At 64.9% G+C, this 16,717-nt stretch overlaps 2 protein-coding genes across 9 annotated transcripts in view; one reads left to right on the top strand and one right to left on the bottom strand.

Moving 5' to 3' along the window:
• The window catches only part of RUSC2 (RUN and SH3 domain containing 2), an 88,400-nt gene extending 75,432 nt beyond the window's left edge, over nt 1–12,968 (top strand). For 7 of the 8 annotated variants that reach the window (XM_075066808.1, XM_075066803.1, XM_075066807.1 and 4 more), the window contains 10 exons: nt 1,106–1,870; nt 2,270–2,470; nt 3,695–3,838; nt 4,413–4,489; nt 6,197–6,371; nt 6,689–6,794; nt 8,490–8,536; nt 9,221–10,124; nt 10,504–10,677; nt 11,868–12,968. In XM_075066808.1, the coding sequence (XP_074922909.1) occupies nt 1,106–1,870; nt 2,270–2,470; nt 3,695–3,838; nt 4,413–4,489; nt 6,197–6,371; nt 6,689–6,794; nt 8,490–8,536; nt 9,221–10,124; nt 10,504–10,677; nt 11,868–12,048 (2,774 nt within the window). In that variant the 3' untranslated portion in view covers nt 12,049–12,968. The remainder of the gene's footprint in view (nt 1–1,105; nt 1,871–2,269; nt 2,471–3,694; nt 3,839–4,412; nt 4,490–6,196; nt 6,372–6,688; nt 6,795–8,489; nt 8,537–9,220; nt 10,125–10,503; nt 10,678–11,867) is intronic. The other variant, XM_032772962.2, reaches the window with a different exon arrangement.
• A 748-nt stretch (nt 12,969–13,716) lies between these two features.
• Nucleotides 13,717–16,717, bottom strand: part of CIMIP2B (ciliary microtubule inner protein 2B) — a 21,634-nt gene continuing 18,633 nt past the window's right edge. Inside the window, exons 4-6 of the mRNA XM_032772963.2 lie at nt 15,905–16,034; nt 15,322–15,519; nt 13,717–14,349 (exon numbers count right to left, since the gene is read on the bottom strand). Of these exons, the coding sequence (XP_032628854.1) occupies nt 14,261–14,349; nt 15,322–15,519; nt 15,905–16,034 (417 nt within the window). The 3' untranslated portion in view covers nt 13,717–14,260. The remainder of the gene's footprint in view (nt 14,350–15,321; nt 15,520–15,904; nt 16,035–16,717) is intronic.

Here is a 16,717-nt window from a genome sequence, read left to right as displayed (position 1 = left end):
CCCAGAAGCACAGCACAAATTTGAAATACAGACAGTACAGAGCCAATACTCATAACTTTAACTACAAAATGACACATGCACACAGACAGCATAATCATAACCAGCAACCCATAACCTGGTCTTAGGCACCTTATATGACCCCCTTTACATAAGATTTGGTGCCACTACAGGACCTTGGTTGCAACCCATGTTCTATATGGTCACAGTTTATATCAATAACGTCACACACCGTCCGCCGTGAACCTAGTTGAAAGCCCTCCTCTCTAGGTTAGCAGCCTGCTTGCGAAGATGCTCTCCCCTCTCTTCCTTAGGTGGATCCCTAGAGGTGCCCCCAGAGGAGGCACCCTTCCTTCTACCCCAGAGCTGCGGGCCGGCACCATGCAGGGAGGCGGGGAGATGGCCATGTTCTGGGGCCTCCCTGCCTTTCACTGGCAAAGTCCTGGCCTTCCACAGTCAGGCCCCTGCCCTGCATTTTCCCTGTTTTCCCTGAGCCTGGGATGTGTCTTAGCAATTGCACCTGTCTCTGCCAGGGGCTTCCCCCTCCCTCCTCGGAGCTCGCCTGCCCCACCAGCATCTCCCCCAACTGTGGCTTGCTGGGAGCAGGCCCTGCCCTGAGGGCTGCCAGGCTGAGGGCACCGATGGTGGCGGAGGGGACAGGAGCAGGCTTGTGGGGGTGGGGGTGACTGCTAGATCCTGAGCACTGTGTGGAGCAGAGGAGGGGGTTGTGGTGTCCTGCTGGTGGTGGTGCAGGAGCTTGGGGTGAGGCTGTTCTGGGCCCCAGGAAGGGTGGAAGTGGGGTGGTTGGGAGCTTGTAGGGGAGGAGGCGAGTGAGTGGGAGCCCCGTGGGGTGGGGTGGCTCAGGGCAGGACTGGGAATGGTGCAGCAGCTGCTGAGGGAGTAGGTCCCCTGCCCCCCATTGATGACTGTATCCCCACAGCCCGGGGGCCCTACACAGCAGCGAATGTCAGTGAGGAGGCTGCCCTCGCCAGCCTAGTGCCAGGAGCCCCATGCCCCCGCCTGTGGCTCCAGCCCGCGGCTCCTGCCCGTCCCTGCCCCGGTGCTGGCTGGGTGGGGCTCCCCCTCACGCTCCCCGTCTCTCCCGCAGGCGGCGGCGCGGACAGCAAGGCCGTGGTGCGGTACAGCAAGGAGCAGCGCCCCACCACTCTGCCCATCCAGCCCTTCGTCTTCCAGCACCACTTCAGCAAGCAGCCCAAGGCCCGGGCCCTGCACAGCCACTTCGCTGCCAGCCTGTCGCAGCTCTACAGCGCCTCCAGCAGCCGGCCCGCCAGCCAGCAGCCCTCCTCTGCCTCCCAGTCCTCCATCTCCGCCACCTCGGCTGAGCAGCCCGGGGCTGCGGGGGGCCTGGCGCATGGCGCGCTCCTGGCCCAGCGCTCGGCGGACGGAGCCGCCTCCCTCGCCGACGGCCATGCCAAGAAGCCGGTCCCGGAGAGCACCCGGCCGTCCCCCCTGGGGAGCTACTCCCCGGTGCGCAGCACTGCCCCTTTCTTCCAGAGCCTGGACTCCTCCTGCACGCCCACCCCGGAGAGAGCCGGCGAGAGCCACCCTCCCCGCAGCAGGTCCTGCCCGCTCTCTGCCAACCTGCTTCCCAGCAGGGCCTCCCCCTCTGCAGGTGCTGCGCTGCCCGCCCAGGCTGAAGCCCTGCACCGCCAGGTCCCTAGGAAGGAGGCGCCGTTGGAGCAGAGGGCGCAGGTCTCTGAGTACCGGCTCCATGGCGGCTCCCTCCCGCCTCTGGCATCCGAGGGAGCGAGTGCAAGCCGAGCGGGGGGCCCTGTGGAGCCCCAGTGGAGAGGAAGCTGTGAGGCCGGAAATTCGGGGTCTCTGAGCAGTGTGGGCACACGGCCCCTCAATGGTACGTCCCTGCTGCCAGGCACCGACTGTGGGTCAGCTCCAGCCAGCACATCCCTCGGTGCCTTGCGCTGAGCGCCCAGGCCCTGCCAGAGCCGCCCCATTGCTACGCCCGGCCCTGAGCGACCCCCCGGCTCCCCTCCGGCTCTGAGCCCCCGGTGCCTGGGCTCCCTCACCCCATCCGCTGTGGTCTGTGCATGCCCTGAGCCGGGAGATTTCTCAGCAACGGCCTGTCCTGTCCTTACTGCTCAGTTCTGGCTCCGGTTCCCTCTTCACACAAACCCACTAACATCTCTGAAGCGCTGTGGGACTGTAACTAATGTGCTGTGTCTGTCTCTGTCCTTTTCCCTCTCTCTTTCTCCCCCTCCACCCCACACTGGTCCCCGTCCCCCTCCACCGCTAGCAAACCACCTCTCCCCTCAAGCACTGAAGTGGCGGGAGTACAGGCGGAGGAACCCCCTGGGCCTGGACCGCGGCTCGGGGCTGGCTGGGTTAGCAGGCAGCCTGGACAGGAGGCAGCAGGAGCCCCAGCTCGCCCGGAGGAACCCCATCTTTGAGTTCCCTGGTTCCCTCAACACCGCCCATGTTCACGGCAGGCTGAATGGTGCGCCTCTACCTCGCTGGGGGGGGCAACATGGGTGACGCTCCCCTGGCTTCTGCCCCACAACCCAGGCCAGGTCAGATGGGCCCTGGCCTCCGTGGGGCCTGCTGGCACTGGCTGCAGTGCCCATCCTGGGGAGGCGTGAGGAACACACCTGTGATCAATCGTGTGGGGAAGGGGAGGTGTGAGCTTATCCCCACAACAGGCCCAGCCAGCCACCCCACTCCGCACAGCAGGCAGGGAGCGGCTCTGAGCTCTGGCCAGGCAGAGATGGTCCTAGGGCAGCTGCCTCAGTACCACATCAGAACCGGCTAGGAGCCCCTGGGCCAAAAAGGAGCCTGTGGCAGCCGCCTCCATTTTGCCACAGCCCTTGGAGCCAACGGGCCCTGCGTCCCACTAGCCGTCTGCTCAGATCCCCACGGGGCTCTGCGGGGAGCTCCAGCTTCCCGGGGCGCTGCTGGGAAAGAGCAGCTGCTGCTTGGGCTGCCCTGCACTGCAGGGTGTGCATCAGTCACCGCTGCTCCGTGCCGACAGCCCCCCACAAACGCTGTGTGAGGAGGAAGGGACAGGCAGACTGGCCAAAGCAGAACAACTCCCCCACCCAGCATCCCCAGTGGCACCATCTGGGCGGGGGCAGAGCTTCCTTGGGGCCCCAGGCTCTAGGGACCTGCACCACCGCCAGGACAGGGTAGAGGAGAAATACACTAATGAGCTCTGGCATCATTTTCCCCTTGGAGACTCGGGGGGGGGGGGGGGGGGGCGGGGAGTGGCATGTGCCACTAGCCACTGTATGGAGCAGCGTATGGCCCAGCGGGGTCATTACTCTGTGGCTCTGCCAGGCAGCGAGCTCACGTCCTCCAGACCAGGGGCTAGGATGCAGGGCAGCCCTGGAAGTCTGGCCTGGGGCCTGACACCCCCCAGCCTGTGAGCAGAGGGGCCAGATTCAGCATCCCACGGGTCTGTGGCTGCTGCAGCCCGGGCCTGGCTGGTGGTTGTGTGCTGGGTGAGCCGAGGAGGTGACAGACACAGGACAGGAGGCCCATCAAGTCACTGTCCGACTGGGGGATGATGGGCGAGTGCCAAGCCAGTATGCCGCACTGCCCCGTGGCAGGCTCCTGCTGCCGCCAGGTACCTTTGGAGCCAGTTGGTGCATTTGCAGCCAGGCCTGGGGCTGCCTTAGCATGCAGGCGGCTGTCTGATTGTGCACCCTGTCTCCCGGCCCTGCAGGCCAGCCTGTGAAACAGCTCCAGCTGGGCTACTCCGACTTCTTCCCGGAGTATTTGTCGCTGGCGGAGAAGCCGCCAGCCGAGTTCTGCCTCTCCCCAGATGGCAACACGGAGTCCATCTCCATCGACCTGCTGCAGAAGAAAGGTAGGGCCCTGCCTCCCAGCCGGGGTTGGAAAGCGCAGCGCAGAGGGAGGCAGCGCGACCTCACGGCACAGCCAACCCCAAGCAGAGTCAGTGCTTTGAAACTGCCTCTGGGCCCTGAGCCCCCGCGCCCCCTACCTCTGCCCCACATCCTGTTCCCTGCTCACCAGAGCTGACAGATCCCCAACCTGTGCCTTGTTGTAACATCACAGCGTTCTCAATCCAGCCTTGCCCCAGGGACAGAGCCTGGCACGGCGTCCTTCCAGCCCCCAGCATGGCCCCCAGGGGCAGTCACCCCTTCCTGGGCGCAGCCCTCGGCTCCAGCAGCAGCACCGCACGCCAGGAGCCAACAGCCAGCGCTGATGCCCTGCAACTGTGCCAGGTGAACCTGTGAAATACCCCGTGCCCATTCGCCAGCCGGCTGCCATTGCAGAGCCAGGCGCAGGGGAAGGGGCGCTGACTCTGCTCCTAGCCAGCCATGGGGCATCCGCTGGAGTCCTGGGGAACGCAGCTGGGCCGGGAATGTGCAGGGGGCTCCCCCGCTAGGCCCCTCTCTGACGCCCTCTCTGTCCTCTAGCGCTGGTGAAGGCTGTCAACATGGCCGTGGACCTGATCGTGGCCCACTTCGGAACGAGCCGGGACCCAGGGGTGAAGGTAAAGCTTCCCTGCCTTTCCTGGCCCTCCCCGCCTCCTTCCAGCGGGGCTGTCAGGCCAGGCCCCGGGGCTGGGTGGAGGGGGGGGGGGGGGCAGGGCTGTTCTGCACACACCCGGTGCCTTCCAACCAGGGCGGTGCAAACCCAGGTGCCGTCCCAGGCCCTGCAAACCCAGCAGGGTCAGAGGCAAGGCCGCAGTCAGCAGCAGAGCCAAGGCTGGGCGTGCAGAGTGACGCTCCCAGCGGCCTTGGCTGCCCTGTGGTGACACCAGCAGCGGGAAGAGAAGCAGCCAGTGTCTCTAGAAATCATTTGGTTCTAAGCTAGGTCCCCAGATGCCTGTGGGGCCAGTGGTAATCAACACAGGCAGTGCAAGCGTCAATGTGGGGCAGAGTTAAGGCTGTTTGGGGCCCTAGCTGCATTGCCAGCCCGTTCCCGGCTGCGGCTGTCCTGGCTTTGTTGTGACCTCTGAGGAGCTAATGACGCCGTCCGGCCCTGGCTCTGCCCTCATTCACAGCGATGGACAGAGCTGGCTCTGGGCTTGAGCCGTATTTCGAGTGCTGGGTGCTGAGCACTCGGCCGTGGGAAAACTGCCTCTGCCCCCAGGAGTATTACTGAACCCAGCTCTCCAGGCGCATGCCCCTGCTCCGCCAGGACAGATGGGTGAAGCTGGTTTCTCTCCTCTCCCCTGAGGCCAGGCAGACGGGCAGCCCGCTGCCTGCCAGTCACAGCCGGCTCAGTGAGCTGGTCTGCAGTGATGGGTGCGCAGGTGCCAACACGCAGCTCCTGGCCCCACTCCGACAGTCGGGATCCTGCAGCCTCCAGCGGGTCTGGGGCTCCTCGTGCCCCGGGTGGGAGCCACTTTGGGTCGTTCCTTAGTCCTGCAGATGGGGCTGGGCTGCTTGGCACTGTGCCCTTCAGCCCACCCCGGCGGCTGCCCAGCTGTCTCCTGCGTGGCCCATGCTCGAGTCACGGAGAAGCCGGCAGGCCGAAGGAAGCCCAGGCAAGTCTGCGATGGGCTCCGTGCCTGGCTGGCTCCGATGGCGTGCCAGGGTCTTGCTGCCTCCTAGGGCCTGCACAGGTGGGAAGCATCCAAGGAGAGCTGGATTTTAGCGCGAGGGCCACTCTCGGTGAGCCCAGGGCACCGGCGCCCTTGCCAAGCCAGCCAGAGCACAGAGCATCTCTTCCCTGCTGCTGGGGTCATGCCAGCTCAACCCGCGGCCTCTGCTCTCCGGGGCCTCGTTCGCCAATGGCCAGGAACCACTTCGATGTTGGGCAGGAACTTGAGGCTGAGACCCCGGCTCGGCCCCTCCAGTGAGCCCCGCACAGAGCTGCTGTGGGGCACAGTGACCAGGAACAGCATGCTGAGGAGGAGGTGTTTGGGACCACGGGATACATCTGTGGGGCTTACACACAGTAGCTGGAGGCCTGATGCCAGAAAGGGATAATAGAGACAGCACTGGCCTTTGCCTGAGGAGCAGCCCTTCCCTGGCCCGAGGGGCTGCGTGGGAGACAGCCTGACCGGGCACGGCCCATTCGTTGTGGGGAGCTGCTGGGGCTCAGTGCTGCACATCTCAGAGCTGTTTGCGTTGCATAGCTCCCTGCAGTGATCCAGGCAGGCCAGCCTGTCTGCACAGCCTCTATCGCTCACTCCTGGAACTCCCTGCAGCAGGAGTGACTAACCCTCTCTCTCCCACGTGCTTTCTGCCAGGCCAAGCTCGGGAACAGCTCAGTGAGCCCCAACGTGGGGCACCTCATCCTGAAATACCTGTGCCCGGCCATCCGGGATATCCTGAGCGACGGGCTCAAGGCCTACGTCCTGGACGTGATCATCGGCCAGCGGAAGAACACGCCCTGGAGCGTGGTGGAGGCGTCCACCCAGCTAGGTAGCGTTCGGCTCAGCCCCAGGCTGAGGTTTGCTCCAACGCGGCGGCTGCTTACTCCTGGGCCAAGAACCCCACTAGCTCTGCCTGCCAGGCAGGGCCTGGGCTGATGGCAGCCACCCCCGGAGCAGGCTGTGGGGCTGGTCAGAGGGGGAATTTCACAGGGCCCAGGCGCTTTGGGGCGCACCCTGCCCTTGTGTGAAGGGGATTGAGTGAGACCTGTTGGTCTGTGCATGTCCTGAGGGTGCGAGGGGACCTGGTCTGCCCCTGCACCTGCCCCTGCCCCGGGACTAATCTCCAGCCTGCCTCGTGTCTCACAGGCCCCTCCACCAGGGCTCTGCATGGCCTCCACAGTAGGATCAGCCAGTTCGCCGAGCTGACCAGCCACAGCATGAGGTTCAACGCCTTCATCTTTGGCCTTCTCAAGTGAGTGAGCGCCAGTGCGCCGCGCCGCTGTGCTCCCACAGAGCCACCGTGGGCAGAGCAGAGGGCAGTGCCCCTCCCTGCCCGCCTGGTCGCTGCGCGCTGCCCCTGCTACCCGGCACACTCGGGGAACATCTGCCCCACACGCTGGGGACTCGCCAAAGGGGAACCAGGCAATGGGAGGAGGAGCAGTCAGAGCTCCCCACTCTCACAGTGCTGGGCTGGGGGCAGGTTTGGGGGTGCAGACACAGGGCTGTGACCTGTCATTGGTAGCTCCCGCTGTCCTTGTTCAGAGAGACGAAACTGCTAGAGCCAAACCGCCCCAGGAGAGGCTTTCAAAGTATATTGGGGCCAAATTCGCCTCTGGGTTATTACCCTGAGGTCAAATGGCTCTGGCAGAGTCACTCCGGATGCCCTGGTGTCACTGAGAGAAAACGTTGGCCTGCCGCTCTGTCATGGAGTCCCCGGGCGATGCTCTGGAACTGCTCCTCACAAAGCCAGGCAGGACTTTGGGGAGCCTCCTCTCCCTCAGAGCAAGAAGCTCACACAGCTTCACCTCCTGGGTCTCTCCTTGGAGCATTCAGCATCCTCTGCCCCTCCGTGCACTTCCCACAGTGAGTCCGCCCAGGCGGGGTCCTGGGGAAGCCACAGAGTCCTGCACCCCCACTTCGCAGTCAGATGTGACTCTCAGCCAGCCAGTAAAACAGAGATTTATTTAGACGACAGGAACACAGTCCCAGACAGGTCTTGCCAGTACGGACAACAGGATCCCCTTGAGTTAGGTCCATCTGGGGGCCCAGGGAGGCCACAGCCCCATTGGGAAGCCGAAGCCTCGTCAGGGCTCCCCTCCATTTCCCAGCCAGCTCCAAACTGAAACTCCCTCCAGCCTCTCAGCCTCCCTCCAGCTCCTCCCCCTACCTTTGTGTCCTTTGTCCAGTTTCTGAGCAGAAGTGTCACCTGGCCTCCAACCCCCCTCTTGGGTTCTCAGGTTACATGCTCAGGTATCCTCTCTTCCCCAAGGCAGACAGTCCCAACTCCCCTGCCACCTTCCCAGGCTAATATTCCCCACTCAGCATTCACAGAACACAGCACGAACATTCCCACTTCAGCACATGGATGCCCGGGTGTCACTGAGAGGACGTTGGCCTGGAGCTCTCTTGCCATGGGGTGGGTTTCAGGGATGGGAACGCCCGGAGTTAGGGAATAAAACATGCTGGCATCATCTCCCAGCCCCTCTGCCAGGCTCAGGGGAAGCCATGGCCCAGACAGCTCAATGCTGTGTTCTTGCAGCTCCTCTAGGGTTGGCAGATCACGGGCAAACGTGGTTCTCCATCCTGGCACTGATGCTGCTCTGCACACAGAATGCCAGGACCCTGGGACAACACCCTCAGCAAAGCAGGCTGGGCCAGGAACACCTGCCGGGTTCGTGAGAGCCGTGCTTGTCACAGCAGCAGCTCACCTGCCCCAAACCAAAGCGGCCTTGTTAATGCTGCCTCCCCCCGACCCCCCGACACATGTCTGCAGGCAGAGCTTGCTGCTGGGGCATTAGCCCCTGGGCCTGAATTGTGTTCTGCACCCCCGTACTGCTCCCCACCAGGCTCCCTTCCAGCTGTGCTGCTTCCTACAGAACATCTGGCAGGAACTGGGCCAAAGGGGCCTCATGGGTTCTCACCTTCACTGCTTGTTTCTTTCCTGCAGTGTCCGGTCTCTGGAGTTCTGGTTCAATCACCTGTATAACCACGAAGGTAAGTGCCTGGGAGGCCGGGCCAGAGCGAGGGGACAGGGCCAGAACGAGGGGGCTTCGTCCCCATGGCCAAGTGCCGAGCCTCTGTGCCCCTCGTGAGCTGGGATGGTGACGGCCTGGCAGCAGGGTGGGGCTGGATTCATTAGTGTTTGCAGAGCACTGAGTCCTTAGCTGGGAGGGGCCTGGCGTGGGCAGGGAGAGGCACATGCATGTGCTGGGTGAGGAGGGGTCTCGCCTCCCATCAGGAGCCCCCCGCTGGTCCCTCCAGCCCCCAGCTAACAGGTCACTGCGGCGCCTCTTTCCAGCGGGCGATTTTCATGCCAGACTCGTGGCCATGCCAGAGACAGGCCTGGTCCCAGTGTGATGGGGCCTCCCGGTGCTGGGGCTGGCTGGCTGCGTCCTGGCTCCTGGGGGGTGGCGAGAGATGTCCAGGGGTGCTGATCTGTGCTCTCCATGGGGCAGAGCTGGAGACACAGCACAGCCAGTACAATGGTACTTGGCTGCTGGGTTGGGACCATCCGAGTGAGACGTGGGAGCCTGTCGGGGCTCCCAGAGCCACAGGAGGTTTGCCCTGTGCCGGGCCCTCTGCCCAGGTGGCACCTCCAGGCTTTGCCCCTGGGCAGGTGGGGTTACTGGGCGTTGGGGCAGGGCGCTGGGCTCTGATCGCTTTCCCTCTGCCCTGCAGACATCATCCTGGTGCACTACCAGCCGGTGGGCTTCCTGTGCCTGTCCCACAGCGTGTGCCAGCCCCTGTTCGAGGAGCTGCTGCTCCTGCTCCAGCCTCTGTCCCTGCTGCCCTTCAGCCTGGACCTGCTCTTTGAGCACCACCTGCTGCAGATGGGCAAGGAGCAGCAGCAGCAGAAGGAGCTGCTGCGGGTCAAGCAGGACCTGCTGCTCTCCGTTCACTCCACCCTGCAGCTGATGCGCACCCGGGGCAGTGCCGAGGAGCCGGACGGCTGGAGCGCCGCCCCGGAGCAGGGCCCGGGTGGTGTCGGGGAAGAGGGGCTGTCTGCAGGCCGGGGCCAGGAGGGAGCGGCGTGGGAACGGGTCAAGGGGGTGGGCGCAGACGGCGCCAGGGAGGAGGAGCAGAGGAAGGCGAAGGAGAGCGTCTGGGAGGGGAAAAGGGACAAGCAGGCCGGCTGGTGGTACCAGCTCATGCAGAGCTCCCAGGTTTACATCGAGGGCTCGGCCGAGGGCTCCAAGTTCATCCGCCCCGAGAAGAAGAAGCAGAAGGCGCCAGGAGTTGCGCCCCGGCTGGCCGAGGGCAGGAAGGCGCCCCCTCCCCGCGAGGGCGTGGTGGAGGGGGCGGAGGCCTGTCTCCTCGCTGAGGTGGCTGTGGAGGAGAAGCCCAAAGCTGCGGCAGACCCTGGGGAGAAGCCCAACGAGCGGAGCTGGCCCTCCTGGATGGGGAGCCCCCCGGACTCGGTGCTAACAGAGCTGAAGCGCAGCAAGGAGAAGGACAATGGGGCTCCCCAGAGACAGGGGGTGGAGGAGAGCAGCCCGGGGCCCCCCAACAGCAGTCAGCCCGTCAAGTGGGGACACCTGTTCGGGGCTAGCAAAGTGCAGAAGGAGGCCAGGCAGCCCAACAGGTAGGGACGTGAATCCTGGGGGTAGCGCTGGGCCCACTCACCTCCCCGAGCCTCGGGCACAGGCCAGGGGCCGCCCCACAGGACACAGTTCCCTCCAAGCCCTTCACTCCCCAAGGAGCTGAGCCAGCGCGGTCTGGGGCAGAATGGCTCAGGCGAGGAGGCTGGCCAAGCTGGGACGTACCCCAAGCATCTGGCTTTCCCAGAGGTGGCTGCATTTTGGGGGAGAAGCGATTCCTCTGTGGGAGCAGGGCCCACTGGGGTCTTTCAGGCTAGGAAGAGAACCCTGTCCCCTTCCCGGCGGGGCCCGAGCTGCCTGGTGGGCAGAGCTTCTCCTGGCCCCGGGACATGTCCCCGTCTGACTCCGCTCCCTTCCTTTCAGGTTACCCTCCGGCTGGCTGACCCTGGACAGGTCCGTGTTCCAGCTCATGGCCCAGATGGTGGGGGCAGGAATGTGGAGAGAGGCGACCTCAGAGCCCGAGCAGCCGCAGGCGGAGCTGCCCAGCGAGCCCCCTGAACAGCAACTGGCTGGGGGGCTGCCCCCCCAAATCCCCTGGTGAGCGGCGCTGGCCTGTGGGGGGCAGAACCCTGGGGCGGGCGTGGAGCTCAGGCTGACGAGGGATTGGTTGGGCCCCTTCCGTGCAATGGGGCTAAGCAGCACCTTCCTCCGGGGGGCACCCCTCCCTCCCTCCCCCAGCTCCCTCCAGCGCCCACTGGGCAGGACCCTTTCCCTGCTAGTGCCAGCTGGCTCAGCGCGGCACTGCCTGGGCAGAGCTGGGGCAGCCCCGCTGGCTGGGATCCCCCGTGCACTGCTCTGCTCTCCCCGCCTGGCGGCTCAGAGCCCGGCCTAGCGCCAGGCCCTATCTGGAGAGCCAGGGCCGCCCGTGGGCAGCCATCCCAGCCGGCTGAGACGCATCCCTCCCGCTGCGTGACCATGGAGCTGGCAGCTGTCCACACCCTGCGAGGTGAGCCGCAGGCCTCGCTGCCCCCAAACTCACCTGGGGTGGTGGGCTGCACTCGGTACGCTCTGCACTCGGTGAGAGGCACCCCCGAACCCCACCATGGTAGCCCCCTGCCCCGCGGCTGAGACACCCGGCCCCAGCTCCTAAACCCTGCCCCAATGCCCTGCCCCACGGCCGACACACCCCACCCCAGCGCCGAACCCTGCCCCAGCGCCCTGCCCCACAGCCGATACATCCCGCCCTAGCCTCCTGCCCTGTGGCTGAGAGAGACACCCTGTCCCAGCCCCGAACCCCACCCCAGTGCCCCCTGCCCCACAACCAAGAGATACACCCTGCCCCAGCCCCCGAACTCTGCCCCAGTGCCATGTGCCCCACAGCTGACACATCCCGCCCCAGAACCCACCTTGGTGGCCTCTTGCCCCCTTTCTGAGAGATACACCCCACCCCATCCCCAAACCCTGCCCCAGCACCCTGTCCCGCGGCCGAGAGAGACACTCTGCTTCAGCCCCCGAACTCCACCCCAGCCCCCTGCCCTGCGGCCGAGAGACACACCCTGCCTCAGCCCCAGAACCCCACCACGGCAGCACCTTGCCCTGTGGCAGAGACACACACCCAGCCCCAAGCCCCACTGCTCCCGGGCTGTTGGGCTGGGAATCATTGCAGTGGGGGTGATGGAGGGACAGTGATGGGGGGGCTGGCAGGAGAGGGGGGTTCTGGGTGCAGGTGCCCCAAGGGGCAGCGGGCGCCTGTGCAGTGACCCACCTCCCCCCCGCTCTCCCCGCAGTGAGGTGAAAGCACTTTGCCATCACATCGCCACCGAGGCTGGGCAGCTGAGCTTTCCCAAGGGGGCTGTCCTGCGTGTGCTGGCCAAGGTGGACAGTGACTGGCTGCGGTGTGGCCTGGGCTCGCAGAGCGGGCTGGTGCCCGTCATGTACGTCACCCACCCGGCGGACGAGGACTATTGACGCGGCCGGGACGCCGCACACAGGACCACAGGCTGCTCCGTGGGCCGCCTGGCTCGGGGGACAGATGCAGCTTCTCGCTAGTCCATACTGTGCCCGCCCTGCCTGACGACCTCGCCCAACCCATGCACCTGCCACGGCTGCTGCACCCCAGGGGACCTTGCGCCAGGCACCGCTGTGCATGCCCCTACCCCAGGGCCTCCCGTCACCATGCTCCATCTCCAGCACCTGATGCCAGGGCCTTGGACGTAGCAGGACTCCAGGCGACGTTGCTCTGCAGCGGGGGCTCCCCAGCCCAGTACCTGCTGGTCTGGGGGCTCCTGGACTGGGCAGGGGCTGGACGCAGGAGACTACAGCCCCCAGCATGCACTGCTCTGGCTCGGTCAGAGCCAGCTGGCTGGCCGGGCCTCTGCTGCAGGCCACTCCCTTGTGGCGTCAGGCTGCATTGCCATGCTCAGGCGCCCTTTAGAGCAGTGGCGCTTGTCCTGGGCGGCTTGTGGCCCAGTCAGCACACGGCTGTGGCCCATGTGACAGGCTCAGGGCCATACAGGGGGGCTGTATGGTGTGGGGGCACCCACAGGACACACATGAGCTGCCCATGATGGACGCTTGGCCGTGAAGCCTGGCGTGCGTGCACCCCCGGGCGCACATGGTGTGAATGTCGCAGCATGTATTGTACCCAACCAGCGGCCTGGCACTGCCATACCACGAGCCTCCTGCCGGCCGGGCACGGGTTGAGCGTCTGCGCCAGCAGCCATTCAGTGTTAGAGGGGATGAGCCCGCAGGGGGCTAGTTCCAGCCCTGTGCAGCCGCAGCGCTGTGGGGTGTATGCGCCCCGCGCCCCCCCCCCCCCAATCCGCTATTCCAGCCATGAAGGCACTGCCTGGGGAGGGGCAGTGGCATAAGGCCATTCCCAGCAGGGAGGTGGGGGGGGGAGGGACAATGCTCCCAGCAGGGGTGGGGGGCAGTGTGCCCAGCAGCAGTGGGGGGCATTCCCAGCATGGCCAGAGCCTGGTTAAGGGGCCGGGAAGGGGCAGGCTGTGGCTGAGTTCCCAGCAAGGCGGGGGGGGCCAGGGGGAGCAGGGCCTGGTCCCCCAGCAGGAGGCGCTCCTGTCAGTTAACCCTTGTCTTGCCAGTCAGCGGCAGTATTAGTGCCAGGCCATGCCAGTATTTGTTGCCAGGAGGGTGTGGCTGTTGGTGCGGCGTGGTGCCCAGGCTGGCTCCCCTGCGGCCAGGGTCCCGCCTGCTTGTACATCGCTCGCCGCTGCGCCTTGCCATGGGCGGGGCCCCCTTTATTTATTTCTCTATTTATGAGGCATATTAATAAAAAAGGTGCTGACCCAGCTCCCTGCAGCACCCGCCTCCCGCCGTCGCCCCCTGCCCCAGAGCACCGCTCCACCCAGCCCGGGGTGTGTGGGGGGGGGGCAGAAACGACCCTTCCTGGCCCCTGCAGCCCAGAAGCAGCAGCTCCAGCACCTAGCTCCCCTCCGCTCCCCAGTGTAGCTGCAACAGAGCTAGTGCCAGGGAACTGACCCAACCGTGTCCCCCTCCCAAATGCAGCCTCCCTGGGCAGGCACCCCAGCCCTTAGCCTCATGCTCTGGGGCGACAGGCAGTGTTGGGCAGGCTGGGTTGTGCAGGCTCCTGCGTAGGCAGCTGAATGGCACAAGCCAGGGCAGGCCCGGCGCTGTGGCTCCATGGCAGTGCACAGCCGTTCTGCACACCAGCGGGCTGGCTTGGGGCCCAGTAGGGCTCAGCCCTGCAGCATGGAGGGGCAGTGCTGCCCTCGGCTCAGGGGCAATGCCAGCCCTTGCACTATGCTGGCCCTGCCCATGCCTTGGCACCAGCCCATGTGCAGTGCAGCATCACACCCCACGCCTGCTGGCGCTCCCTGGGGGGGAGGTTGCCCATGTTGGGTAGGGCAGATTTAGCCAGGGTTTGAGGGCGCCTCCTGAGGCTCCGGGGTGCCTGGGCCAGGGCTGCGGGGCCGGCACATTAGCACACGCCTTGGGGGAAGGGGGGCTTGCACTGATTTAACTCCCCCTCACCCGACATGGCCACCCCCACCCCGTCAATGGTTTGCAGCACGGCCGGGCGACGCTCCCCTCATTCACAGGGGAGGGCAGCAGAGTTTGTGGCTCCTTCTCTTTATTGCTCATGCCCACGGCAGGGCAGGCTCCAAACAGCTCCGGGAAGAAACCGGTCCAACCCCGGGCGCTAGTCGGCCAGCTGCTTCTCCAGGGTGCTCAGCCCCAGGGCGTTGTGGGTGAGCTGGCCATAGGTGTGGCCAAACTGGAACTTGTAGCCTGCGGGCAATGAGAAGGTGAGAGGACGCGGCATTGGGGACCCCACCTGGGGCGGCTGCTGCCTCGTCCCTGGGGCTGCAGCTACGGAAGGACCAACGTGGGCTGGACAGCACAAAACACCTACCCGGGGGGGGGGGGGAGCCAGCGCCCATGGGCAGGGCTGGGCACCCCATCACTTGGGGCCTTTCATTCTAGTCTGCATAAAGCCCCAGCCCGAGCCTGGCACTGCATCCCCCACCAGGGGCTGTATGAGCCACTGCCTGCAACCCCCGCACCCTTGGCTTTAGCAGCAGCGGGGAAGCCCTGGGGGAGGGGTGCAGGAACAGCCCGCTGGGAGGCTGCCCCCTTCGTTTAACTGCTCGCTCGTTCCAGGCAAAGCACCGTAAGCTCCAGGTCAGGGAGTGCCAGGCTCAGCCCTGCAGAGGCAGCGCTAACCAGCAAACGTCAACATCTGGACATTGTCAGGTCCCCAAAGCCCCTTAACTCTGCCCAGCATCCCGGCCCGCTGTCCCCACCTAGTGGTGTCTAGGGGTTGCTGCAGCCTAGCTGAAGGCTATGACCAAGTGCCATATTACTCAGGGGAGAGGTGTCACGGGGGGCTGTGAGCCGGTGTTTGGTGGGGCACGGCTGCTGTTGTGACTGTCAGTGGAGTGGGGGCTGGATCTGAGGTGACCCTCCACCAGCAGTGGTGCTTCCCGTACACTGTGCTGCATGTGCCAGCCCGCCGGCACCCCCAAGGCTGGGCTTGTCTAGCAGTTCAGGGAAATGGGGCAGGGCTGTGGGCCAGGTTGGAGCTATGGAGAGTTTGGGGGTCCAAATTAAGGGGTTTATGGGGTCTGTTGTGAGTCCTCCCTGGTCTTTCCTGCCATGAGCCAGCTGGAGGCAAGTGCCCATGTTTCTGCAGGGAATGCGCACGGTGCTGGCTGCTCAGTCCCTTCCCAGCCGGCCACCCCTGGGGGCCACGCTGCTCACCTGGCACGTAGCCTGCGTAGTGAGGCAGCAGCCCCATGTCCGTGGGGTATGACTTCAGCGGTGGAAGGACCGGGCTGCCTTTCCTACCCTCAGGCCTGCGCCCTCTGGCCTGGCCAAACTCCACCAGGGCACGGTGAGTGGTCAGCGGGTAGCCTGCCCCAATCAGGAAGCGGGCGCGGGGCACAAAGCCGGTGAAACCTGCCCAGGTCACAGGAGGCTAAACTGAGCCCTGATGCCGGAAACAAACCCAGTCCCACCACAGCAGACTGGCTCTTCCAGCCCCAGCAGCCAGCAAAGCAGCTGGGGGACAGACCCGGGGGTCGTGCCAGGGCCCCTCCAGGGGCAGCACATTCCCACCAACCCAGCACCCCCAACTCGGGGGACCATGTCACTGCCCCCCAGAGCACTCTGCTCAGCTCACGTATGACAGGCGCTGTAGAGGCAGGCCCTTGGCCAGGAGATGGTTGGTCCTTGCAGGGCTCTGGATTAAAGGATGAAGAGTGGGACTCCTCAGGGCTCGAGGACCCCTGCACCCCCTCCCTTCTGCTCCCTGACTCCCACCCCGCATGCCCGGCTGGCTCACCCGAGATGAAGCACTTGTGGGGGTTGTTGTCCTCCATGGAGTAGGGGGAACCCTGCGGTTGGAAGGCGGAGGGAGAGACGTACGAGGCAGCCACTGCTGGGACTGGAGTCCTGCACTTGGTGGTGAGGAACTGGGGGTGCAGAATGGGGGTGTCAGCCAGGGGCTCACCATAGGGGGATGGATCAGGGAGCGCAGCCCAAGCTGAGTGGGCTGGGCACATGCCACATGGCAGTGCTGTGAGAGGAACTGGCCACCCCAGGCTGGAGCAGACACCGGTGTAAGAACAGGAGCTGCTACATGAGCCAAACGCATCGGGGCAGAGCTCACCAGGGCCACCCAGACATCCAAGGAAACCCCAGGCGCTGCAGGGAATAGCATGGGGGGCTCAGAAGGGGGCGCTCTCCCCTGGCAGGGCTGGTCCTATTGCCCTGTCCGGGGCTGTGCGTGGGGTTGATGCAGGGGGGCTGTGGGTTGGGTCTGTCCGGGGGGTAGGAGCAGAGGGTCTGTGGGGTTCATGCAGAGGGGTGCGTGGCACCATAGGGTGGGCCTCTCCAGGGCTGTGCATGGGGTTTTTGTGGGAGTGCGGTGAGGGGGTCTGTGGGGTCCATGAGAATACATTATTGCCCTTATATAAATCCATGGTACGCCCACATCTCGAATACTGTGTACAGATGTGGTCTCCTCACCTCAAAAAAGTTATACTGGCACTAGAAAAGGTTCAGAAAAGGGCAACTAAAATGATTAGAGGTTTGGAGAGGGTCCCATATGAGGAAAGATTAAAGAGGCTAGGACTCTTCAGCTTGGAAAAGAGGA

This window comes from Chelonoidis abingdonii, chromosome 6 (genome assembly GCF_003597395.2).
Source record: "Chelonoidis abingdonii isolate Lonesome George chromosome 6, CheloAbing_2.0, whole genome shotgun sequence".
NCBI lineage: Eukaryota > Metazoa > Chordata > Testudines > Testudinidae > Chelonoidis > Chelonoidis abingdonii.
The sequence above is the reverse complement of the archived record's forward strand: the minus strand, read 5'-3'. Positions and strand labels throughout refer to the sequence as shown.